Here is a 26360-nt window from a genome sequence, read left to right as displayed (position 1 = left end):
TAATGACATCCTTTATTTTTATCCTATTCAATAACTACCCTGATCTTATTTTGTGTATCATTTCCTGCTGTTCATGGTCATAATCAGTTTTTTTTTTGTTGGTAAAGTTTTGTCTCAAAATCATTTATATATTATACAGATAAACCATATTCTTTCTTAAGGTTATATATATATATATATATATATATATATATATATATATATATATATATATATATATATATATATATATATATATATATATATATATATCTCAAAGCAATCAATATAAACACTAAAAAAAGAAAAGAGGATGCCTTCGGTCGTTTTACAACACTTTAATATTTCATAAGCCATGGACAGAATTAAGTGTCTTGGACACTTTTAGCACAACACAGAATAGTACGGTCATAATCATACGCTGGAATTAGAACACACATAATGAAACTCTTGCAATGGTCGCGCCCTTCGACAATGAACCGGATACGTAAAGTCGTTAGACTTGGCTTAGTTCCTTATTATTACTAGCGTCCGACCAAAGTAAGAGTTTTTACTTGAACAAATACTCTGTCAACAATTTTTTTTTAAAAATCAACAGCTCGTTTACAGGATAAGTGTACATCTCATGTTTCTCTCACAACTCAATATAATATATTTGTGATAGATTTTTTTGGTTATATATAATAATAATAATTAAACAAAACACTTAATTATTAACAACTCTCATACTAAAGCAACAAAATATTATGGCGGAAGCTTTCCTTTGGCAATTTGAAAATAAAAATCAATGTTTAGATTATCTGGTAAAAGGTACATTCATGTGAAGCAAAATAATAAAAATGACAAAACTATCCTTGGATTACATTGGCTTAAGTTCTGATTTTTTTTAAATTGTGACATGGGAAGCAATTTGTTTTGTTTTATGAAAAAAAGACTAGAAAAACAAACAAACATGCACAAAAATTTGCTGATCTTAAACTTCATAACCTAAAAATATGATATCATTTAAGATTTGATAAGTCAACAGATCCCGAACATCCCCTGCTACCCAAAGCCACGTGTATAAAGGAAAGAACATTTTTAAAAATCAAACGTTTCGCTGATGGTGAAAAAAAAGTCATCAAGACAAGTTTTATCAATTTTCAATTGAAATACATAAACAAAACATTGTATCAAATTAAAACATGAACAAAACAAAACAGATGTTTAATACTAACAGATTGTTTTATACACTGTGTATGGTGTGTTTATTTCTTTGGCCTCTGATACAAGTAATGACATATAGCTTCTTCAAAATAATAATAATAAACATTACTGGGATGATAATTAAAATATTTACATGCAAAAAATGTGAAGCGAGGGGGATACTCAGAATAAAATGCTACAGGTTATATAAATTTTTTGGTTGGATGTTTTAAATAAGTGTGTAAACCCTAGACGTAGACGAATTCATCTAACAAAGACTACTCAGCTATCTAAAACTAGCTTTTAAAGAAACGGCCAAATTGTTGAGTTTAGTATTTTTTGCTGTTAGAAAAAAATCTATATATTTGATGGAATGTTATATGACATTAAATTTAGCTGGGTATAAAATTGGGCTTAAATGAAAAATGAAAAGACGGTTTATAACCAAATGAGTGAAAAAAAATGAATTGCAGTTAAAATGATGTTTTCTTTCAATTCACCAGACCATCTTTCTTGACTACAATGTCAATTTAACAAAGAAAACAAACGTCTGGTTTACTGAAACAATAGGGATTACATGAGAGATATTGTTTTAATTCCATGCCACGAAGATCACCTCGCTAACTATAGGAACATATTTTGATTATAATGCATGCAATGTACATTTCAAGGAGATAAAGCGGAGAAAAAAAATGCCGTTGTTTTCAACAGTAAAATATACATGTACAAAAAATGTATTGCTATATTTATATATATATATATAAATCTTGATAATCATGCGCACCACTTACATGATTTTGATTATGTCTGGAATGTTACTTCGTACATTCAGCTATTGGGGGTATACATGGCACGTTCGTTTTAGAGGGGCAAGAGAAATTCTACTATACACAAAAATGTAGAGTAAGATTTTCAACCTAGGTAAGCCTTGATCATATCAAGTCTCCTCGGTATGGTAAATACTTTTATATTTCACTTTCAGGGGCGAAAATTAAACGCACAGTGAGACTGTAGCACCGGTTCTCTGCCCTTAGTTCCTTCTCTGACGCTTGAATGCTGCTAAGGATTCGTTCCTCACAGATCAGAGCAGAGAAGCAGTGAAACTAGACTTATAAAGTTAGTCGTGTTTTTGAATGGTCAATAAATCAGCTGCCTCCTTGACACATGGAAATATTTTAGAACCTGTGCACCAAGTTCGACTAAATTTGATAACATCAAAGCTTAAAGCAAGGGGGCACAACCCATGTTTCTAAAGTCAATGAAATAAAAGAAAATGAGAACTATAATGCACTGCGGTCTTACAAAAAGAAAAGGCTTGAGTTCGAAAAAGTTTTTTTTTCTGCGAAGGGGGAAATAAATGATTTCTCATATACTATTAAACAACCACCAAAACAGAAAATACACAAGCATTAACAAAAATATATAAAATATTCCTTTTTAACAATATTTTGTAAACTATTATGACTTTTTTTCCTGTACAAACCATTGAAAATACAAATAAGATAGGAAAGGGGATTCAAGTTTTGGAAAGACTGGGTGTGAGTAGACGTTAACAGTGCCCTATATTTCGATCATTCATATAGTCATTGTATGGACATGTAGGGCCAGTTAAACGACCCACCGCTTAATAACATGTCTCTGATGAGTGTCTCAATGGGGGTTTTACCAACCAACCGGACGAAGAACAATTGTTCTATGACTTGCGCACTGACCGTTCGTAGAGATGGCAGCCGTAGAAGGAGTTTTCCAAATCGTGTGGGTTGGTTTGGATATTGGCTTCTGACGTACTCCTCGAGGGCGCACTGAGATTTCTCTTGTATGTTTTCTATGTGAGTAGCGTCCGAAAGCCCACAAGCATCTGAAAAAGAGTTTCATATATCAGTCGAATGTTGTTAAATTCATGGAACTAATGTCAAAAGGAAAAAAATACTGGAAAAAAAACTGTTTTTTTTTAATTTTAAAAATTTATGATGCTGTCTGTCCTCCTTGATATATTTCCTACTTTCTTTTTTTTTTTCTTTTTTATATCTACTCATTTTCTGTCATCTGTTTGCAATGTATATGTGCCTCTGACAAATTTGTATAAAATGTATATATGTAATTAATGGTACCCCATGTACCAATATTTTGGTTTGGGTGAATAAATTGAATTTGAACTTGAAAAGTATGGTGACGATAAAGGCATACCACAAAAATGGTATTATTAATATTGTACAATTAATGACTTAAAAAAAAAATTAAACATCAACTCATGTTGTCATTTGTTTGTAATTTATAATTTTTAAAAAAAACATAATAGCTGTTCATTTTATGCCTTTAGTAAGAAATATATTAAATATATGAATGTGTTCACTGCTCTGCTGACATAAATTTTGTAACTGCTCTGTTGTCGCATTGCTTTCTTTTCATAAATTTTCAATGTCCAAAAATTTACATTCTTTTTTATGGACAGGAATTATGTATATGTAAATCAATTTTTTATCTTCAAATCCCCAATCCCCCTCTTTTTGCTTAAATTTCTGAAGTTTTAATCATCTGGTAAAGGAAATATATGTATCAGCAACTTTTGCTCTTAAGTAAGATATAAAAAAAAAATTCACCATTTCCAAGCAAATATTCAGAATTATAAGCTCGATTTGACAACAAATTGAATAATTTCCTTATCTACCCCGTGAACCTGCACACATTTTTCAATAAATAGTATTCAAATTAACTTATCAACTGATTGGAAAATTAATTAACGTTCTGTTAATTGCGCCCGTTGAATCGCTTTATTGTACTTCTAATTATCAATTTATGAAATAATATTACAAAACAAAAAAATTAATATTATCTTTTTGAGTGCTTTGTGGAAATTAACAGGAAAAATGAATACTTTTATCTTAATTGTTTGTAATAATTCGATTCTGCAGTTTTGTATCTTCTTCTTCGAGCATCTTTTTAGTTATGTGGGATATTATAATTATATAAATTGCTTCTTTCTCAGAAATATTTCAGGGGTTTGTATATTTGTATCTTGATAAAATTCTTGACTCATTTTGAATGGAATGTTAAATGACACAGGAATTATTTTGTCGACTTTAATTATAATATGGTTGCATTTTATTAATTGTTCGACCATCACATCGACACTTGAATTTTCGTGATGATTAGGGAAATACTTTGTAATAAACAAAGAATTTTTTATGAAGAAAAATACTTTAAGAAGTGGTAAATTTATAAAATGTCAGTTTGGGGGTAATATTTGTATCCCGAAAACATTGCTTGCATTTTGTGCAATATGTTGAACATTCCGTCTTCAAAAAGTTTACGTGTTGCGCTTCCTGCTGTTATCTACATGTATCTCGAAAACATAAAAGAGAGAACCGACATGCACATGATAAAACGCAATCTCCCGATTCCGGGTGAGAAAATTATTTCTGTCTTCTAGAATGAGCAGCTGTGTATAGGCAGACGTATTTATCGGTGGATTTTTGAAGGTTAACTTATCTTTTAAATTTATCGCCATTTATTCGGCTACCATTAACCATAGCGCGCCCAGATAAAATGTTTGCATTAAATTGGTCGTTACATAATAAGCAAAGGAGAAATGTTAATAGTGAAATTCGCCTGGCCCCGCGCTGCATACTGCAGGTCGTTTTTCTTTTTTATCCTACTGTAACCTTTCCTGCATAATATAAATACTAATGAGCATGCATCTCTTTCCGGTACAAAGGCAATTTTGATCTGTGACGCTTTGTTCGAATAAACCCTTGCAAACTTGCTTCTGACCCATGTAAGAAAATATTTTAAAAAAGGTTTTTTGGGGGACTACCCAACCTGTTTCTGTTAAATGTCAAGAGCTCTCTATAACCCTTTCTTTTTAGGGCAGTAAAAATGAATGGATGTTAAACCTTTTTATGTGGATACATTTGGAAAATGTAAATGAACTCTTTTTAAGCTTATTCTAGCGAATGAAACTATGTAGGCAATTACAAATATCCATTATTTATCCTTGCGTTACCCACATTTATTTATGAATTTAATTTAGGACAAAGATGTCATTACAATTTGACCGGTTTCTTCAAATTACATAATTCAATATATCAAGAAAAAAGGTAAAGAGGCGAAAAGCATTTTGCAAATTTGCTTCCTTCTTTTTATGCCTGTGAAATTTGCATGCTAGTCTATTTCCCTTAAATGTCAGTTCTATTTCTCCTTTATTGCGCTGGTATAACGGGATCAATAGCGCTTTTCAAGCCTAGCTAGCATTCAGAGTCCCATAACGGAAAAATGATCATCACTTTACCGGATAATATAAATAATAATTCATTCAGGTATTTTAACATGTTAGTTATTTGTCAAGAAGGTGAGCCTGATCAATAGGTCTGTGATCGAGACTGGTTAATTTGCGGGAGGCGGGGCATTTTACATCGCTCTGTAAAGTCCTAATAACGCGGATGATTATCCGATTCAATGCTGCATCTAATGTATTGCAATTACAACAAATTGTCGAGGTTTGTCCCGACTATGGACAAAAAAACCTTATGCAATAGTCCACAGGACTCACATTGTGACCAAAACACAAATTACGAGCACAATTTTGTCATATGCACATTATCCACGGTAATTTTGTCGCTTTCAATTTATATGTCAGCAGTTTTAAATGTAAATATTATAACCTATTTTTGAAATGCTGAAATAAATTACATAAATTTCTGATAATGGTTTGCCTCCTCTATTATCTAATCAGAATGGCTTATTTTTATCTGTGGTCTACTCTTTTTACGCCCATAATTTAACTGTATGGAAGTTTAAAAATATATTTTGTTTATGATTTTAAAAATCAATCACTAATAATAACAAAAAAGTGCCCATTGCAATACTTTCCTACAGCAGCAACCATGAATATTTTCTCTCTCTCTCTCTCTCTCACACACACACACACACACACTCTCTCTTGTTTTAAATTAAAGCGGATTTATCTTCGACGCTGCTAAATTCATCTGTTTTTTGACCTCTCTATATAAAACGGGAATATTTTATTCAGAACATTGTCATGAATTCCTTTAATAAAATTGCAGTTGTTCTTGCAACTGTTCTGAATGCATATGTAACTAAAAGTCTAAAACTGTTTCCATGTCTTTATGATTTTTCAATAAATAAAAAAAACTATTAGAGGAGACATCGTTCAATGATTTAAAAATTCGAACAAAGATTTTTCATGGTATGCTTTACTGGGGGAATAAATACATTTAATAATTGCGAGAAGTATTGGATCATTCACTATGAAAGAGGACAGATGCTTCATTGTCATTCCATGCCTTAATTTATTCATAACTCATACAGTCACTAATTTTCCCCAAGGTCTAAAAAACACCAAAGAATACGGGATTATTTTATTTGTCTTATTTACAGCAATAAAAATGCGGCATCTGGCTCAAATGCTGTAAGTTGATTTGTTTTTATTTTATACAACTAATTAAAAATACTAAACGAATTTTAGTATTGAAATTATAATAATTAATTAGACATTATGTGTCAGAATTTTAAAAGCAATTTCAAGTTTATTGGATGACAAGATAGGTTGCACTTTGTAACGCCTCGGGCCACTGCTATCTCCTATCACCATCGTGCATGTAACCTCGTGATTTGGAAAACGAGAGAGAAAATAATCTCCCTAGGCTATGTAGCTGAAAAGTCAAGGTGCTTATCTGAAGGGGGAAGGGGGGAATGCTATATTTTCATCTTTTGTCACCGAACCACTGTCAACCAGGTGTTATTTATTAGAGCTAAATTTACATCATAAATATTCCTTCCAATATGTACTCAAATTTTAGGTGTACTTAAAAATGTGATTTTAATATAATCGGATGATCTTAAAAACGCATACAGAGAATTAGATATGTTTAAGGACTTTAATTTTGCTATCAGATGCATATTTCGGATAACCGAAGAAATATTTGGAATGGCCTGGTGTTGCACTAGAGTGATATAATATTGCTTCACGTAATCTTTGAACAAAACTGGGGTTTTGGAGCATTGCCAAATTATTTATAGCTAGAGGCAACATGTTTTTTATTCAGCAGGTTTAGAATCATATGCAGTGTTTTACACTCTTGCAATGTGCAATGAAAGAGAGAGAATGAAAGAAAAAAGGGCACACTCGAGGTCTGAAAAGGTTGCGGCATACTCGGAAATCTTTTCATCGTCATAACAGATCTTGAATTAGACGACTATCTTTAAACATTGCTAGGTTTACACAGATAGCATATCTGGGACTTAATACTTTGGGGGTCATTTTTTCTCGTCACAAAGATTGCTAATGGAGTCATTTAAGTCGACAAAACGTTACATAAGAGAGTAAAGATACTACACTTCACCTTCTATTCCAGCTACACCAAAGGTTAAAAACAAATCGGAAAGAATTCCATTGGGTTTTCGTTATTTCCAAGACATGAGGGTGACAATTATTAGTGTGCTTGGGTGAATTTTACGATTCTGATGCAAAATCCTGTGGTGAAAGGAAACCCTAATCTCTGTTAAATCCCCTCCAATGTAAAACGTCAGGAGGGTGTTACTTTTTCTCATCATAATGTGTTTACTTTTATGAAGTTTGAATTTTCCTTAGATATCCTTGTGTCTCTCGCAGTTTGCCAACATTATTCGCGTAGATATTTATAATAAACACAAAAAAGCCTCCCCGGCAGAAGACGTGATATATTGGGCTTTTCCATGCAAGGTTGAATCGAGGTTAAATGCGACTCTATTTTTTCTACTTAATCAAATTCATGACAAGTGTTAATTAATCTTTTATTGTTTGTCATTTATATATGTAACCCTTATGACATTTCACACAAAACCCCTAAAATTGCCAAAGGAAATCGAGAAAAATACATAGTTTCGGTGATAACTGCTTTAAAAATACTTATTCAGCTGCATTATACTAATTTTTTCCCCCTTTTAATCGTCTCATATCATTATCATTATCTGGTCAAAAATTGCTATACACGTACAAGATGAGCAATGCATCACCCGTGTCAAATAAAAATATCAACGAAAAATAAAAGGCACGCCATTTTCCCGCTGCATACCCATGCATGGTATTGTATTCATCACTCTAGCCATCGGTAAAAATAAAGAGGAGCGATAAAAGCAATTGACCATTGACGGTCAAGTCGACAAGAAATGCACTTGATAAGCTAGAGACATCGTGGGAAATTTTTGTAATGAAATGAATTGAGCAGAATTGGAACAACTCATGAATATGTGAGTTGATGTTGGAAAGAATTGTATGGTTGATTGCCAAAGAGTATTTGATGCTGACATGCTGGTTTCACTTCAATAATCTTTACATGTGTATTCTGTGTCAAGTATCAAAAGAAAATTAATTTTACCATAGAAGTATTGACAAATGAAAATTCCATGCACCGATTACATTAGTGGACAGAGTTCATAGTAGCCGATATTCAATTAAAAAAATGCATAAATTATTGAAAAGAAGGAAAAAGCATTTAAGGATAGATGATATAAACAAAACATTGGATGCCGAGATTGATAAAGATTTTTTTAAAAAAAAAAAAATTAATTTGATTGAAAATAGTGCAAATATCAATTTTTTAAAATATTAAGACATTGAAAACTCTCTATGGCGTTCCAAATTCTACCTTTTTGCCATCACCCTTATTAATCTATACAACTTTTTATCACTTTGTAGGACATTGTAGTGAAGCCTTGAATGAAAAATTGAAAATCTGTGCAGTTAAAATTTATTTATTTTACTTGTATAAACATGGTCAGTTGTTATTTCCATGATTGTTGAAAAAAGTTCGTTTGTATCAGCTGTCTAAAAATGATACTGATTTGTATTGTGCTTAGTATATCGAATCTGACTACTTTCCATCGGCAAATTAAAAAAAAAAATATTTGAAAAACACTCAACATTTTAAGTTAAATTTAAACAAAAAATTACAGAGAAAAAAATATAAAGTTTACGTATTTGTTTTTGAAACATAGTATCACTGTGTGTTTCGTCACATGTGTGACCTCTGGCCTGTCTGTGGCACTTGTTTATAAATCCGTCCAAGATAAATTAATATTTCCTTGCTGTCTGGCATCACTTTTCATCACTTCTTAGATTTTTTGTGTGGCGTTGTATATCTACGTTATATATTTTGAATGTAAACGATTCATGAAAATGTCCCGTTCTATGGTAAATAATATTTTTTCTTTATAAATATCAAAGCATTTTTGCTTGCTTGCAATTTATATAATTCGTATGTCTTTTTAAGAATAATTTACCTTATCCTCTCTCTCTCTCTCTCTCTATATATAATTTAAAGCGAAACAGGAGGTTAATTCCATTTCTATACAGTATGTTGCTTTCAGGAATATTTCTTTTATATGTGGATGATTTATCGAGAATCTCGCCTTTTGTAATGGCATGTATTATATCGCGGTTATTATTAGTTTTAAAATATGTCGCCATAATTTTGTCCTAGGTCACAGTGAACTCCTGGTATGAATGCTACATTGACAGTGTACTAAGGATCAAAGACACGTCCTCAAATCTGACAATCTTTACATTGCAAGCATCAACGACTTGATTGATTGTTTTGTATGCATTTTTTTTTCTATTCTTGGTCATCTAAGAGGTGAATGTTCGATGCGTTTTAAGTAACCACAAGTTTAGCTTCTGAAAAAAAATGTCCAAAGATCTCATTTTTCAATTATCAGTTCAGAAAAAAGCTCAAACAATTAAATTCTTTTGCGCTTACAACATATTTTTTTCCAATTGAGGAGGAACGATTCGGTCTTACAGGAATTGGCCATTTTCTCTACCGTTCAAGAAGTCAGTAAAGTACACGATAGGACATGGGATAAAAGTATATAGAGACTGGACATAAACAAGGCTACCCCAGTTCCGTCACAAAAACCCAAGGATTTTCCTGACTTTCATTCCCAATATTAACTTCATCACTGATTTGCTATTTCTACTAATCTGCAGGAAGCTTACATGCTAAGGACAGGACGGGTCAAATCACAGTAGCTTGATAATTTGATACACAATTATTTCAATACTTGTGATGCATGTTGAATTTTGGAAAATAATCCAAGATATAAAACGATATGGTTTGATGATCAGAATCGTATTACGACACGCCTTTCCAATCATCTTTTATTAGAATTTAGGGCAATTTACTAATCTAACTTTATCAAAAGAGATTCCCTACTTATAAAGGATGTAAACGAGAGTTACATGTAAAGGGAGACTACTTACTGTATCCGTTGACAGCGGGTCTTTGGGACGGAACTGGTTCAGGTTTTCTATCTGCAAAATCAAATATAATATTCTACTCTGTGTAACAACTTTTAATTTATTTGAAAGATCTTTTTTCCCCTGAAATCAATATAATTTTGCAAACTTGGCTTTTCTATTTTATGAAAGATCTGCACGATATTATGTTCAATGGAGAGGTTAAAAGTAAATAATAACAGAATTATGCAATATTTTCAATATGAAATCAATTTACAGGGTTCAAAACCTGTGGGAGTCACGAGGGGCTTCTTGTGCATATTTATTTAAACATAATTCATTACGGATAAAACCTTTTCAGATCAATATAAAATGACTATTTGCACAGTCTGTATGAAACACGGAATTAAAACTTCAGTTTTTATTGCACAGGAGGTTGGATGATAAAACACTGTATTCTTTATTACAATATTTACACCTTGTGTATTTTTTTTATCATCTCACTTTGTATTTTTACTGTCTATTAACACGTACAGAATAAAACCGGATATAATAAGGAAAGGGTGTAGACTTGCATAAAAATTAAAATGAAATGCGTAAAGAACAAACCTGAACTAAATAAAACAATGGCTTTAAGACAGCTGTATTCTGCAGAATCTACATGGAGAGTCTTCAGTTTCTCCACTTGTTCCTGGAATATGCGAATGTGGTCCATGAAAGCTACAACACGGTCAGCGGCCATTGGGCTAGCATGGAGACCAGCCGCTGCAAGAAGAGGTGCCACATGAAGCGGCATAGAGCACTGGGCTGCATTCAAAACAAACAGCTCGCTCCAACTCAGTCGAAGCAATGCAACTTGGTCTGTGATTTGCAATTCCGGAAAAAAGGGAATATTTCTTGCCCATTCCACAGCACTAAACAACAATCTTGCGGCTAGTTCACATATATTTTCGATGCCCATTATGTTATTAGGTTGCATACACTGTCCATAACGCGATGTTGGATATGGTTCGGCTCTAAGTAACATGGAAATGAAACTGGAAAGGTATGTGTGTCCATTTAAAGGGTCACCATTTGCCCATGTGACTTGCCCGGGGAAGGGATGCTGCGTTGGTGGTACTCTTCCTCTTTGAACTGCTGTAAATATGTAAAAGAGTGAAAAAAAATAATAAGTAAACTCTTTCCAGATTATTTGATAGAAAACGTGGCAAAAAAGCACCTATATATATGAATGCACCTAATGCTAATGGGTTAATTCAGCATGTTGAGAACCGATTCATTAGAGAGACAGCCTATTCACATATCCACATCCTCTCTGTTTTGTTCACTGATTGATTTGATAAAAACCACAAAACGCTCTTTCTTAACCACATAACGACATGCAGACAGGACATGTACAAGGAAATTCTCCAAATTATTCATGAAAGTATAATTTTCACTTTGGCTTTGGGACAAAGATACTGATTTGTACGTTAACTGGTCATTAAAAGTCATTCTCATTAACGCATAAAAACGCTAACAAAAAGAAAACAATGGAGAAGATAGGTGAAAGGCATGTCTATTGAATTTGTCAGTTTATCCATTACATAACAGTGATGAACGACTTTACAGTTATATTACTTGTACTTTAAACACACGTGTTTACATATCTATAGGTACAACATGAACTCATCGGTTAAACACATCAGCTATTACTTCTGTAACGCAATCAATTACAAACATCGAATCTATTTTCTCCTTTCTGCTTCGGCCTAGCTTCAAAGGAGGTTTCGACTGCAAGAACTCCGTAATAAAGCTCGTAAACACATTTGAAAAAGTGTGAACATCATATAACCAAATGTAGGAACAAAAGAGATGCTGAGCTGGACTGTGAAACAAAAGGCAAGTGAAGGCTTCTTGCAGTCAGTGGAAAATTATGCCGCTATAATTGATTTCATGCAATGACACTTTCTTGTCGAGGGATGTGGAGTGGTCCAAAAAAGACGCATTCACAAGTTTTCCTATAATGACATTGTAAGAAGAAGGACTACAGTATCATGCATGTGTTATGTAACGCGAATCTTTCCCTGGTTTTTCATGTTAATTACTTTCACCCATTCCGCAAAAGAAAGTAATTACTCGTGTACAAATGTCTCACATTTGTGCATGAAGTCGTAAAGATTTTTATGTAATGTTATTACCCAAAACCTACTTAAAATGAAAGGAGAAAAAATTACGGCACTATAAATCTGCATTTGTTCAAATATCTTGGCTTTGAGGTGCACACTCTCATGATAGTGCATGCATGTGCATAGAGGAATTTTTTTTCTGCCGCGCTCTCGCCCTCACATTTGCGTTTTTAAATTCAAGTTTATATCTTTGTTGAGCTCGCTGCCAACTTTTTGTACCCATGATAAATCCGTATGTCAGTTCGGTGTTGCACAGCTATGCGCAAAGCGACACCTGCGATAGTCTGCGTACATGTCTGGGTCGTGATTAACTTTTAAAAAGGTCGTCGTGTCACGGCTTTCTGACTTGGCGATATGTAGAACTAAATATATATCCTATACTATACAAAGTCGCTCACGCACGGATCCTTGATTTTTATATTTTGTCATAATCCTTTCACCATTACATAAATAATTTGCCCTTTTTCTTTTGTCTCTCATGGCGGTTGTATCATCTATATTGATAAAATATTAACATTTGAATATAAAATGCTGGTAGAGTGAAATAACCTTTTTAATGTGTCATTAGGGAATTTTGTCCAGGTCACATTGTTCATTCATTAAAAAAAAAACTAAAGGCATTGTCTTCGTAATGAGGTATATCTTGATTTTGCTCGACTCATTCCTATGTTTGAGCTCAAGTTTTCTTAGACAAGATAACCTTATAACTTTTTTGATAAAGGAAAGCTTCATAAAATATTTCCCCTTTGCTCAATACTCGAGTTTTTCAATGTATAAAATTAAATACAATATTCATTCTGCATCACATATTTTTCAGTAGAAACTAATTTCATTTTGATTGTAAATTAACTCTAACAGAATAGTAAGATAAGTTAATTATTTATTTAGAACATCTGAAATTATTTAATGATTCATTACAGTGATATGTACATGAAATTGTGAGCACGATTCAATTAACTACGTCTGCACCTGAGTACATATCATGTAGTTAAAACAATGTGAAAAATACTGTCCATATAACAAATGAATATCTAAAATGATTTGATATTTTTCTCCTTCACATAATTTTTAAATTATTATGATAAAATCTATATCACATAATGTTTTATGTGGCAAAAATTATAGAAAATGTCTTGCTGTATTTTTCCAGATTGATTTAGAAATGTATGTTTCGTCTCTAATTATTTTTTCCCCAAATCTTTTTCTTTATTTGAGGGAAAAGTGCAAGAGGTACATGAGATATAAGTCTACAAAAATTTATGAAAGGATCTTTCATTTTGTAATTATAAATAAATTGCAGGTACAGTCATAACAACTTTTTAAAATATATTTGTATATATTTTGGCATTAATTATCAAATACAAAGAAATATTTTAAGATATGTATTTCTGAAAGCATGTCAGCAAGTTAAAACGGTGGATTTCACAAACATTTCCTGCCCGACTCCGTTAAAACATAGCCAGGGAATTTTATCCTTGTGCTTTTAAAAACATGTTGAACTACACATCCGTTTCAAACTTCAATTTTCATTTTAAACAGGAAAACCGAAATACTCCTCACACTTAGACAAAATATCATTTTAACGATTATCGGAAGACCGTTAAACACTAGACCATGATAGGGGTTAAAATTACAAGTCATTTGTGTGAATTATTCATCGTACACCAATTACTGTATTCCCGTTTTGAATTGAATAGATACACAAAAAGTCGGAATGTTAAGTGAACTTGACTTTGGAGGAAACATGGTCAATTTGTGAAATAGTATTACACGTGTGGTTGGAATAATTCAAAACAATACTATCAATATCTCTATTTTACATTACTGTACGTTCACATTAAACTAGGTGACATGAATGAATTTATTTCAATCATAGAACGATATCATTATTTTTTCTCAATATCATTTCAAAGAAATCAGAGGAAAAACAAAAAAAAAATAATGAATGAAATAGTCAGTTGTATGATAACGAGGAGGTTTAAAACCTACCTTCTCTACGCATTCCCATTTTAAGACATTTTTTAAGTCGGCAGTATTGACACTGATTTCGATGGTGTTGGTCAATGGGACACTGCCGGCTTCCACGACATGTATATGATAAATTTCGTCTAACTGACCGTTTGAAGAAACTCTTGCAGCCTTCACAAGTAAATTGTCCATAATGTTTTCCGGAACTTTTGTCCCCACACACAACACATTCTATAACTTGTTGTTTATTGTCCGGTGACCCTACTCCATTCGGAGTACCATTGGTGGTGGGTTGGGCAGCAATGACTGTGGTGGGCGCTGGTTGCCCCTGGGTCGGGGTGACAGCTGTTGGGGTCCGTTGTGGGGGAGGAGCACTTGGTGGTGCCACTGCTGTCGGTGTGGTTGCACCGATCTCTTCCACAGGATCCCTTGGCCACGTATTGACTGCATTCGGTGGTGTCGGGTTTAAAGCCATCATATAGGGAAATATTTACATGCAAGATTTCGAGTGTATAGTGTTGTGTATCAAAGGTTATCCTCCAGATGCGGAAAAATATGAAACTTTTATAGTAGAACCGATGTCATCTGCAAAGTTGACTCCAGATGGCCAATATTGTTTCCATACAACACACTACCGAACCACATTTGATTAGGTCGTCCTCATAATAACCAGAGTCGTCCACATACAACCTTTAACATGTGTTGGATCGTAAATATAAACGTATTCTAAAGAGAGGAGATGGTGAGACGTTGGTGTGACGAGGTTCGCGCGGAGTGATTCCACATCGCCAGGAGTGGGTGGCCTAGAGTAGCGCTCTGTATGTTTTGAACTCTGACATTCGTATTAAAACTGTTGAGTTTCTATGGCAGTTTTCCATATAAGGAGTCTAATGTCACGTAAGTTCAAGAAGTATATCTCTGAGTGACAATGGCAGTCGCTTGGTCGAGGCCCCTTCGCTCTGGGGGCATAACACCGCACCATCTTCCTTGCTCCTATTGGTAGAAGCGGCCACTGGCAATCATTACTGCAGCTGTCAATTATAAATTTAATATTTCTGCGCACACTTTCAGTGGCATATAATCTGAAAGAGGTCGTGCCCACTGCCGGTCCAATGAATATCAGTATGGTAGGAGGGTCTAGCCAGCCCATGCTTATTATTCAAGTGTCAAAATGGCGAACAGCCTCTCGCGTATCTTGTGTAATGTTAGTCAATGAAATTATTAATGCCCCGTGTATCTGGTATTCCCCGCGTGAAACTGTCGTCTGCTCCTATCCATGGTTTGTCGTCTGCTGTTATTGCAAATATTGAAAATGCATAAAATTTGGAGTTTATCAATTTTACAATACTTATATCTCATTCCATGAAAACGCAGGTAAACTTTTACATTTGTTTTTGCTTCTTCTTCGATGGTTATAAATCTGACTTTTATCTGATTACCTACAGTTTTACCCAGGTGACGCACGGACAAGTAAATATATATCGTGCACTCCAAGCATAATGTGGTAGTTATTTATCAAAAGTCTGCTGACCTAAATTTGAGGTCACGATCGAATGCAGTTGTTTATCTTTAATTCTTCAATTGTAGACTAAGCCGTTTGCGCAACGTTACCTAAATTTTAAGGTCATAACCCGTCGGGCACATTTAAAAGATTGCGCAGCGCATGAATTTCCTTGCCATGCACTGCATTATCTGTCTGTAGACGTTGATAACTTCAATAAATTATAGGCGATCATGCCAAAATTCTAAGAAATAAAATATTAAATGGGGATTAGGTTTTTACATATACTTTTATTCCATCCTGGGGAATACAATTTAAGTTAACAAGTGCATATTATCCCAAATATAAACTCATTGATGATAACATTTTCACACAACATGTAATAATAGAAATTATAGTTTTTGAAACAATCGACTTTGTAGACAAAACAGGCAAACGCCTTCAGGGAGGAGCTAGTGGCACAACATGTACGTCTTTATTTCCGTCATTTCATCGATCGGAAATCAACATTTCTTTCAATCATACATATAGTATTAAGGATAAATAACACAATTTTTTTGCTTCCAAATTTCAAATATCTTTGCTATAATAAGTGCCTTTTCACTAAATTAATGATATCTATATAGCCACATGATTTGATGAAAAGTGGGAAAATGTTACTAAATGTTCAATATAATTTTTATTTTTTTTAAAATTTTTTTTTATTTTTATTTTTTATTTTTTTTTTTTAGAAATATTACAAAGTTTTGTTACTGTTAAATTTTTAGGAACATTTTCAAGAGTCTATTTTTACAATTTACTTCATTTAAATTTATTTAGATTTCCATTGAAAGAAATATTGGAAAAAAAATAGCAATGTGACTCTTCTGTGTGGGAGATAAGAAAAATTGTTTGTGGTATGTCTCTTTAAATATGAAATTAACACCCCTTTTATGACAATAAATAAATAAATAATACTTAACCGTCTAACCAAATTCAAATATATTTAGTTGAGAATTAAAAGAAAAACACCAGATTTTTACAGTTCTCTTCTTGTGTTAAAAAAACATGTACAATTTACATTCAGAATATCTCCCTTTTATGTTAAACCAGACGTTATTATGAGGCGCTGGGTACCCTCAGATAAGAGCTTTTTATGGAGTAACAAAACCAATCTATTAATTGTATAATACTGTCTTTTGTGCGACAGGTCGATAGCAATCTTTTTGCGCTCTTCTCAAACATTAGTCTGACCTAATCTTTGATAGAAGGTTTCGTAAACAAAATATCACCTTACGGATAATTTGAAAACATTGAATACATGTGTATGGCTTTTTTCCAACCTTTTTGGACCATCATTCAATGGCGAGGCCTGTGATCAAAGAGAGGGCATTCAAGTCATTCAAATACACGTCTTTATTGAATATCATGCAGAAATATTTCTTAAACATTGTCAACTGACATTTGATCTCGAGGGTATGCACTGTTAATTATTTATATACATAGGCTAATTTGGGATTATATTCATGAATGTGTGAATTGGCGATAAATTTTGACAAATATTATTTGAAGTAGCGCTATTTTATCACCAAAGTTTGCGTGTAATATGCAAGTAGTAAATTTCCATTAAGTAAAATCTGCAATTATGAATTAGTAAATAAATATGTCTAAAACCTTAAAGTAAAAAACTTCTTAATACGCAAAACTGTACATTTTCTTCATTATTTTATATCTAAAAGGTTGCAGACTTTGGATTACAATACACTGTGCCTTTTAGTTGCAAGATAAAATTTCCTCAAATTATGTTTAAAATAAAATCAGTCATCACAACGTCTTTTATGATCTAATATCGACATGAATTATGGTAAATTTACAGAACCAGCTCGCTATGGAACTATTAAAAACATCTCTTCCGGTCAATGGTGTATTATACATGTACCGCGTCAAACAGCGGTCAGGAGTTGTGCGGGAGTCCAAGCCCTGATTGACCAGCTAATTGAGCAAGTTGACAACTTCTCGCGGTCCGTGATAGGAGCTGGTTAGTGGTTTATTGGACGATCAACACCTTCAGCTTCCATAACAACTCTCGCTGCAGCATGTCCGACCAAAGTGGTTACTGAATCTATTGACATATGTGATTTACTCTTGGTTGATATTCTACACATTGCAGTGTTAAATTTATATAAATATATATTTATATCTAGTGAAAAAAAAAATGCTCGCAACTAAACCAAAACGCGCACTCAAACTTGTATTAAAAACTCATTACAAGATCAGTTTAAAACATATTTTAAAAAATTGATAGTGTATACATAGCATAATTTTAGCCCATACGTTTTATTAAGAATTATAATTCATTACTTTTTTCCCACTTTAAAGTGATATTTTTTTCCATGCTATAGTATTCATTGAGTAGTATAATTTAAATATGCTAAATATTTTAAATTTCTTTTTCTTTTTGGTGAAAATAATGAAATTTAAAAAAGAGATGAATTTTTAAAAATCATATTTCACAAAAGTTATTTATTTTATTTTATTTTATTTTATTTTTTTGGCATTAAGAAAGAAATCACAGCATTGGCATTAGTTTATTAATTTTTTCTTCCCGATTTGAAATTAACAAAATTTTGAATTCCTTTATCTTAAGTAAAAATAAAACTATTATCACAATTAACAAATCTGTTTTTTTTTCAGGAGTGACATATTGGCATATGTGATTACATTTCTTAAATTAAAAATCAAAAATATTTTAACAAAAATGGAAGGGGGAAAACACCACGCAAACAAAAGGTGTCCAAGACCGTAACTGAACAATTCATTTAACTACACTGTAAGATGCATGTATCTTCGTTTATTTTTTCCCCTCATTCCTTTTTTCACGTCCGCATGCCTGTGATTCGTTTTTAACCTTAGCTAATGATATTATTTAGAATGCATGAAGACCCGTGAAGATTCACAGTAGGAATATTTCGATGTTGTTTTGCCATTTTCATCACCTTTCCGGGGGTAATGAACCCTAGCATTGCATTTATAAAAAGCATTTATAAAAATAAAACTAATTAAAATATATTCTTTCTAGACTATAGTTTTTTTTTCATCTCTTAATGACTTTTCTTAATTTTTCGTCATGTATCGTTGTTTTATAGGAACAGTATTTCCTTCTAAATGTTTGCATTTCTAAAATTTTGTGTATTTTTAAGTGCTTTTTATTAAACAAAAATTGCATTTTTATATTAAACAAAGAATTCCACAATTTCCTATCTTTGCTTTACATATTTTTTCAAAAATAAGATTTCATAAAAATGTGTGTATTGAATATATAAAAAAAATTATTACTTGGTTTCAGATCTGTTTATTTTAGAAGGTTTTGAAAAGTCGTACTACCAATGATATTGTTTAATCCAAAGTAATTTAATCTCATAAAAAGTCAAACTCAACATCGGTGTTAAAAAAAATCAAGGTCTCAAGATACAATAATACACGATTTTCAAGAACTTTTATATGCAAATAGTTCTGAGTGCAAAACTAAACAAATTGAATAACTAAAAAGCGAAAACAATAAGGCACACTTTTTTTTACGTGCCATGAAAATATAACTGCAAAAATTCATGTATTTTTCTTCATTATGTTACAAAGAAACAAAATTGTCCTTCATTGTGTCTGAGGAACACTTTCTTCACCCCCGAAAAAGAATAAGTGTATCTATGTGATAAACCAAGAGATGTCCCTCCTCTATACATAATTCAATTATTAAGTCTTTCTATACCACGAAACTTAATAAAGATGTGGTTTTGTAATTACACCGAGTAACATAATTTGACCAAGGATAATAATTCGGGTCATAAAACACTGGGTTTCTGATTTTACAATATCTCACTGTCGTTTGATTCTTATCAACGAAGGAGGAAAGATGTTAAGGCATTTTCCCTTATAATCTAATTTGTTTCTCGTCCAAGTTAATGTCGTGTCAAATCTGCTTTTTTGTTTCTATTCTTTAAACTAGATAGTCAAGCACATTTTAGATTGGAGAAAAAAAAATATATACATAGAACAAGTTTTACACGTCTCCTTTTCACAATATAAATGAAGTTAAAACCAAGCAAAGCCTCTTCCATATACCGACATACCGGTAATAAAATTCAGCAATACTTGGTACTTGTATATTTTTCTTTATTTTACTTTGCTATGTGTTACTTAAGACGGAAACATCTGTATACAATACAGCTCAAAGAATATGTACACAAATGTGAAAAATATTGTAACAGTTATACTCATCTTCTATAGCCAGTGACCGGTTTCGGAATAGAGATGTAATGCTGAAAAGGTTATGCAACTTAACAAATACATCTACATGTATGGTTTGGAACCTCTGATTTACTGTAACTTGCAGTTGCATTGTTGCAGACAGAGCGATATACGATCTAACGACGACGAGACAACGTGTAAACCACATCATTTAACTTTAACTTTTGTGGTAGAAAATCCAGATAGTCTTGTGTGTTTCATATTTTGAATTTACAAAATCAATAAAACTGCAACGTCATTAACATCATTAGCAGCACAAGACACGTGTTTGAATACGGTTCACGCGGCCTTCTAGTTAGTTTTGTCATTTTCATAAGATGGTAAAAGCTGAGAAACAGCTATGTTAGCTACTAGAATGACTGCCATTACTAGATTAAAACTTAAAAACTGACTTTGAATTTACCGACACACTGTACAACTATACACAGCACTTAGCGCACAAAACGAATGGTAACCATTCATGACAAATAAACACCGCACAAAACGAATGGTAACCATTTATGGCAACCATGCACCACTATTGCAACATTTACTGCTTAAAAGGAAAATGCATGACTATAAAATAATTTTTAATAAGATACGTTTTAATTATTTTTAATAATGTCCCGTTGAATAAAATTACATTTTCCAAGACTTTCATTACCCATGCACATATTTTGTCTGAAGATAAAATGTGATGAGTTTTCTAATTACTTCTAAAATAATAAGGAATACTTTGATTTAATAATAAATCATTTGGTAATGAGAGTGTGTCTTTCATCTTCGGTGACATAAATTAACAGTATTGAAGCTTTCAAGGACATACCTAAGACCTTCGATGCGTCTCATTAAGGAAATTCCTATCACCTTTGTGGCAAAATATTACAGAACTGATCTTAAAGTGTTAATGCATATTTTAGAAAGATGATGTTTTATCTGCATGAGAAATATTTGTATTACTTGAAATAAAAGATTGATTCCGTTTGAATACATAGAAATAAGCCGATTCTCACAGAAGTATAGGAGTATACTGGAGTCTTAAAATTATGCATTTTTTCCTTTCCCTTCTTCATGCAATTCTACAAGTCCAACACTTTGAAAAAAAACTTGCATAGACCAACACTTCGAAAACACTCGCATAGGCTTTCACTTTGAAAACACCCACAGAGACTTACACTTTGAAAACACACGCACCGACCTACACTGGTTAAAAAAACACCTGCATAGACCTACACTTTGAAAACACCCGAATACCCTAGTTGTGTGGACGCCTACAAAAGACAAGGAATGGAGGAAACAACATAAAAGCTTTAAGGTGGAAGCCTCTTGAAAACATTAAATTTGGACAACAATCGCATGCGTTTTTCCTGATCATTTTATCCCCCTCCCCTTTTTTTTTCTTCAAAATTATGACTTGCATTTTTTCTCTAGATTGAAGTACGAAATATATATTAAAAAATAGTAAGAGAGAGATATTCATATTGTAAACCTTTAATTGGAAGGTTAAAAAAAACAAACTTTTTTATCTCTGTTCGTTATCTTAACCTTTTTTCAATAAAAATATTTTAAAGGAACGAAGTGGATCAAAATAACGAAATTGTTACAATTTCCTTCACGTTTCGCTTCAAAATCAGTACAAAAGAACAAGGCAGGCAAAATGCCCATCGTGTGACAAAGAAGAAAGTGAAAAATTAAATTTCAATTATGACAAAATTTTCTTTAATATTTCATTCAAAGGGACTGGGACACAGATTTGACAATATCATGACTTATATGTTGCTAGAGCATTTCACACCGAAATATATATATGTAAATTAAAAGCGTGTTAAGAAAATTCTTTTATCTAGATATTATCAAAACTACGATTTCGGGACGCATTTGATTGACACATATTCTTGCACTTTCACAAAGTAAACTTTGTCCATAATACTTAAGAAAAGTAGAAATTTTGTTGTGTATTAATGAAAAATATGAAGTCTATAATCCAGAATGTTCAGAGTAGAAATGCGAGAAAGGAAAACCAACTCACAAGTATTGTCAGTCCGTGCTCAGTGATGTGTGCAGACTAAACAAATTGAACACACCGTAAAACGTAAACACTAACAATAACAGAGCTCGTGCCCTGTTTACAAACACGTGTTTGACGTGATCTTATGAAAAATGTCGTTGGCATTGAATTCTTAGAATATTCAAGTAAGCTAAAATCATTAAACTGGTTATTTTTTTTTTTAGTAAAAATAATCATATACAGTTTCCCCTTTAACATTAAAGTATACTTTATCTAAAATCTACATAAATTGCAACAATCTCACCAAGATTCGTCTTTGATGTAGCATATTTACATCAAGCAGGGGAAAGAAATTTTTTAAAAATCATACTACATGTATATCACTTCCCCCCCCCCCCCCCATATGAGTGGCTCTTCGCTGCATTTTTTTTTAAAGATCATACTCAAGATGTGCGTAAAACTGTTCATATTTCGGTTAAAAAAAATATGGAACAAAGACCCATTATATCTAAAAATACAATTTTATGACACAAATTTGTATAATTTAAGATCGTGTGCCACCCTCCCCCTTTTCCCCTTTTTGTGAACAATAAATCCTACTCTTCTCACAAGTGCTTAAACACATCGTCTTAATCACGATTTTCCCTTCTAGGGTTATTATAAGTGTTAAATCTGGCTTAAATCTGGCTTTAGGAAAAATACTTCCAAGAAAGTTTAATACAATAAATAAATAAAAATTAAAAAGTTCATATATAGTTTTACACCATCTTTTGGTTCTGGATGACGTTAACAGTTGTTGCCCGAGATCAAACACCACGATATATTGGCATTTAGAGCTAAAATGATAAAATGATTTAGTTCCTCACTAAGCCAAATGTATCTTTTACACACCGGGAGTTAAGATATGAAAATGAATGTCAAATTAAAATGGACGCAAAACGGATATACTGGATGGCCCATAAATAACTAAATGACCAAGAGTCGAAGAATTTTTTTGTCATACTGCGATGTCTGCGGCAGTCCAGCTTTCCTTTCCTCGACTTTAGATACATCATCTCTATTTATTACAAATTTATGGGATTAATATCATCATATTGTGCGATAGCAACTTCTCGTATTTTCCCTCGTGTCGTGCTGACGGCCATTACAGTCAAAGTCTCGCGCGCGGGAATGTAAATTGCGCGTGATTTAGTGTGGATTAGTTACCTCCGAAAAAGAAGAGCAATCTTCTTGTCATAAGATCATCATTTTCATTTACCATAGAAAATCTATTTATATTTAGAGATTCTCGTAAATCTCTATCACATAAATAGTCTTCCAGGACATAATGCCGTAAACTACATTCATCTACATCGAAGATAGTTCATGCTATTTGTAAATTAAATCAAAGATGGGTTTGGGTGCAGCAATTTCTGTGACGTATGCACATCAATCCTTCCAATAGCTGACCAGGATTCAAAGCTGTGTGTTACAGAGCAGAATGGATGTTAAAAATGTATAAGATATCGTCAGTCTCAACCAAATATGAATGCATGATTCCAGTTTGAAGATACAATCAATAATTAATGACTTGGGTTAATGATACATATGAAAGACTTTAGAACAGCACTATATTAACAGAACATTTTATATAAGGTGAGAATATTAAAAAAATCAAAAGGAACGGTTTCAACATAGTTTTATTCGATTTCTTTTCAAAAGATGAGAAAATGCTTAAAATTAAAAAAAAAAATCTACTGTACATATATATACTAAGGAATTTTTCTTTATTAAAAATCTGTAACAATAGAAAAGTCACAAAATATATTTGAATTTAAGAAACATGTAGTATTTTTATTTGTATAATAGTACAATACTTGTAGTTTTGCTACAATTCAAATCATGCACAGGAAAACTTAAAAGCAAATTTACAAAAATTATAAAGATATGAGGGACTTCTCCAGAAAAATAAATAAAAGATTAACCCGTTTTTTTATTTTTTAACCGAGATAGACTTGGTATTGATCTGAAATAATGTTTTGCATGACCAGGCGATATATGTTTTAAACACATCCTGTATATTTTTTTCCCTTTTTCCCCTTCAATTTGAAAAATTGCACATAGTCATGGAACATAATGATTGTTCTAATTTAATGTTTAGTTGGCATTTTTTTTTAATATCATATGGCCCAGACCTGAGTTGAATTATTTTAAAATTTCACAGTAATCTTTGTGGTCTACTGTCTTTTTTTCTGAGAAAAACGTTAGAAACTTTGCTCTTGATATAATTATGACCTGAATTACTAAAGGTCTTGAAAATAGTTTATAATGCAAAAGGATGTTAGTAACATCTGCGATTTCAAAGTCAAAGACCATTAATGCTGAAAAACCCATTTGCTTGTGTAATAAAAAGATACAAATTAACCATGTATATGACATTAAAAGTATCCAACAAAAGGTTTTCAAAAATCAATGTGAATAAATATACGTCGTCTTTATGGCCAGTAAGCTTGTTAAAAAAAAGTAGAATACAAGAATATTAGACAGCCTGCTAATTTGAAAACAGAAAATATGTGAACTATATATATAAAGAAGACTACAAAGAAGATGTAATAATAATTTTTTTTTAAATAAAGTTATAATTAAGAATTGCAAAAAGTTTATAAAAGAAACAAACCTATTCCACACAGGAATTTGCTCAATATTAATTGTAACAGTCTGATTATTTTTCCTTACTGAAAACTTATTTTTATAAAAAGTGCAACCAGTTTCCTACAGCCAAATATCTACTGGAAAATTGACACTTAATCTAATATTATGATGATCAAAATGAACAAAGCAGAACATTTACGATGAAATAATGCAATAATAATACGCAATCTGGACCATAAACAAGATCATAGGCGAGGTTGAAAGAGGAACATTGATTGGCCTTACGTGACCTCACGAATTTGCCTTGATCTCCGCATGCGCAGTGGCCGGAAATTTGTATCCATTCTAATTTGACTATAGATATGTAACTTTTAAGAATGCTTACCTCGGATTGGAAAAGGGATGACTAAATCCGTTTTCTCGGAATCTTTCTCAGTTTTTCTGCCAAAGACGATAATTTCTTTGTGATTCTTCATGACAGATGATTTCTGAGAATGAAAACCCAACACGATGCTTTTGTCAAATATTTTTTTCCTATGCGACAAAGTTTCTGTGGTGGAATAAAAAATGTTACACAAAGCGTAGATTATCGATCGTCAGACTGCTTCACAATTAGCTATTGACGATCTAATTCGACAAACAGGCTGCAGTCATAAAGTGGTTTCATATTCATCATGTTTACAAAGAATTAACACAATATTTCCAGTTTTATCGCCTACTGTCTAATCTTGTAGAAAACAATGATTTCAGATTTTGTTTCTCACATTAAAAATTTTCCGCGAGTATGATACAACTTCCGTCAAAGATGGAAGAAAGGTATGGTACCACAACAAATTGAATTTCCGTAAATATATCATTTACTATTAAGTCTAAATATCTAAGGGAAACAGAGAACCAGCGACAAAGTCTTTATCCCTTGGAACTTCGAAAAGCAGGAAATTGAACTTCACGCCCCACATGACATTGTCAATAAAATTATGAATTTGTGAGAATGCAGCTCTTGAAAAGATAAACTCATTCAATTCAGGATGCTTTTAATATTTTTTTCCTTTGTACATGTTAAAGTATAGATTATTGCTACCATAAATTTCATGCTGAAAATGGATTTCATTGTATGCAGCTATAGAAATATAATCATAGTGAAAACACAATGATGAAGTTTGGATTTCTTCTAAAAGCAAAATATTGATGATGAAGAAAAGTAGCAATTATTGATAAACACTTAATATAAAAGAGTTTATATGGGGTTTAACTCCTATGTTTGTAAATTATCACGTCCAATTAATGAGGTCTCAAAATTACTATGTCATCTCAGCGAAAATGGTTTTGACGGCGAAGGATATTATTTTGAATATAGGAAATAGCTAGATAACACAATAGTCGTCAGTAATATGATCATTTAAAATTTGGACAAAATGTCAG

General features: G+C 32.3%; 1 protein-coding gene across 3 annotated transcripts; it reads right to left on the bottom strand.

The window, feature by feature from the left end:
- Positions 1 to 301: 301 nt before the first annotated feature.
- LOC133182236 (nuclear receptor subfamily 2 group F member 1-A-like) lies at positions 302 to 25475 on the bottom strand. 3 transcript variants are annotated; one of them, XM_061316998.1, is made up of 4 exons: positions 25324 to 25475; positions 11009 to 11536; positions 10424 to 10474; positions 302 to 3022 (listed from the first exon to the last, which is right to left on the bottom strand). In XM_061316998.1, exons 1-4 carry the CDS (start codon positions 25412 to 25414, stop codon positions 2748 to 2750), a joined length of 945 nt encoding a protein of 314 aa, XP_061172982.1. In that variant the 5' UTR covers positions 25415 to 25475; the 3' UTR covers positions 302 to 2747. The 3 variants fall into 3 exon arrangements, with proteins under 3 accessions (XP_061172982.1, XP_061172980.1, XP_061172981.1); XM_061316996.1 differs by lacking the exon at positions 25324 to 25475 and adding an exon at positions 14557 to 15325; XM_061316997.1 differs by lacking the exon at positions 25324 to 25475 and adding an exon at positions 14557 to 15325 and having other exon boundaries at positions 11009 to 11533.
- Positions 25476 to 26360: the final 885 nt, after the last annotated feature.

This window comes from Saccostrea echinata, unplaced genomic scaffold (genome assembly GCF_033153115.1).
Source record: "Saccostrea echinata isolate AGI-Se365-2 ecotype Australia unplaced genomic scaffold, CSIRO_AGI_Sech_v1 ptg000009l, whole genome shotgun sequence".
In the NCBI taxonomy this organism is placed as follows: domain Eukaryota; kingdom Metazoa; phylum Mollusca; class Bivalvia; order Ostreida; family Ostreidae; genus Saccostrea; species Saccostrea echinata.
This window is presented reverse-complemented; position numbering and strand designations above follow the sequence as displayed.

Bases quoted from the DNA above. Each gene is read 5' to 3' on its own strand.
- LOC133182236 (XM_061316996.1), bottom strand. From the start codon at position 15,013: ATGATGGCTTTAAACCCGACACCACCGAATGCAGTCAATACGTGGCCA. The intron at 11,537-14,556 runs GTAGGTTTTAAA...ACATATTTACAG, and splicing joins AATGGGAATGCGTAGAGAAG to CAGTTCAAAGAGGAAGAGTA. The intron at 10,475-11,008 runs GTTTGTTCTTTA...TTGATTTTGCAG, and splicing joins CATTGTTTTATTTAGTTCAG to ATAGAAAACCTGAACCAGTT.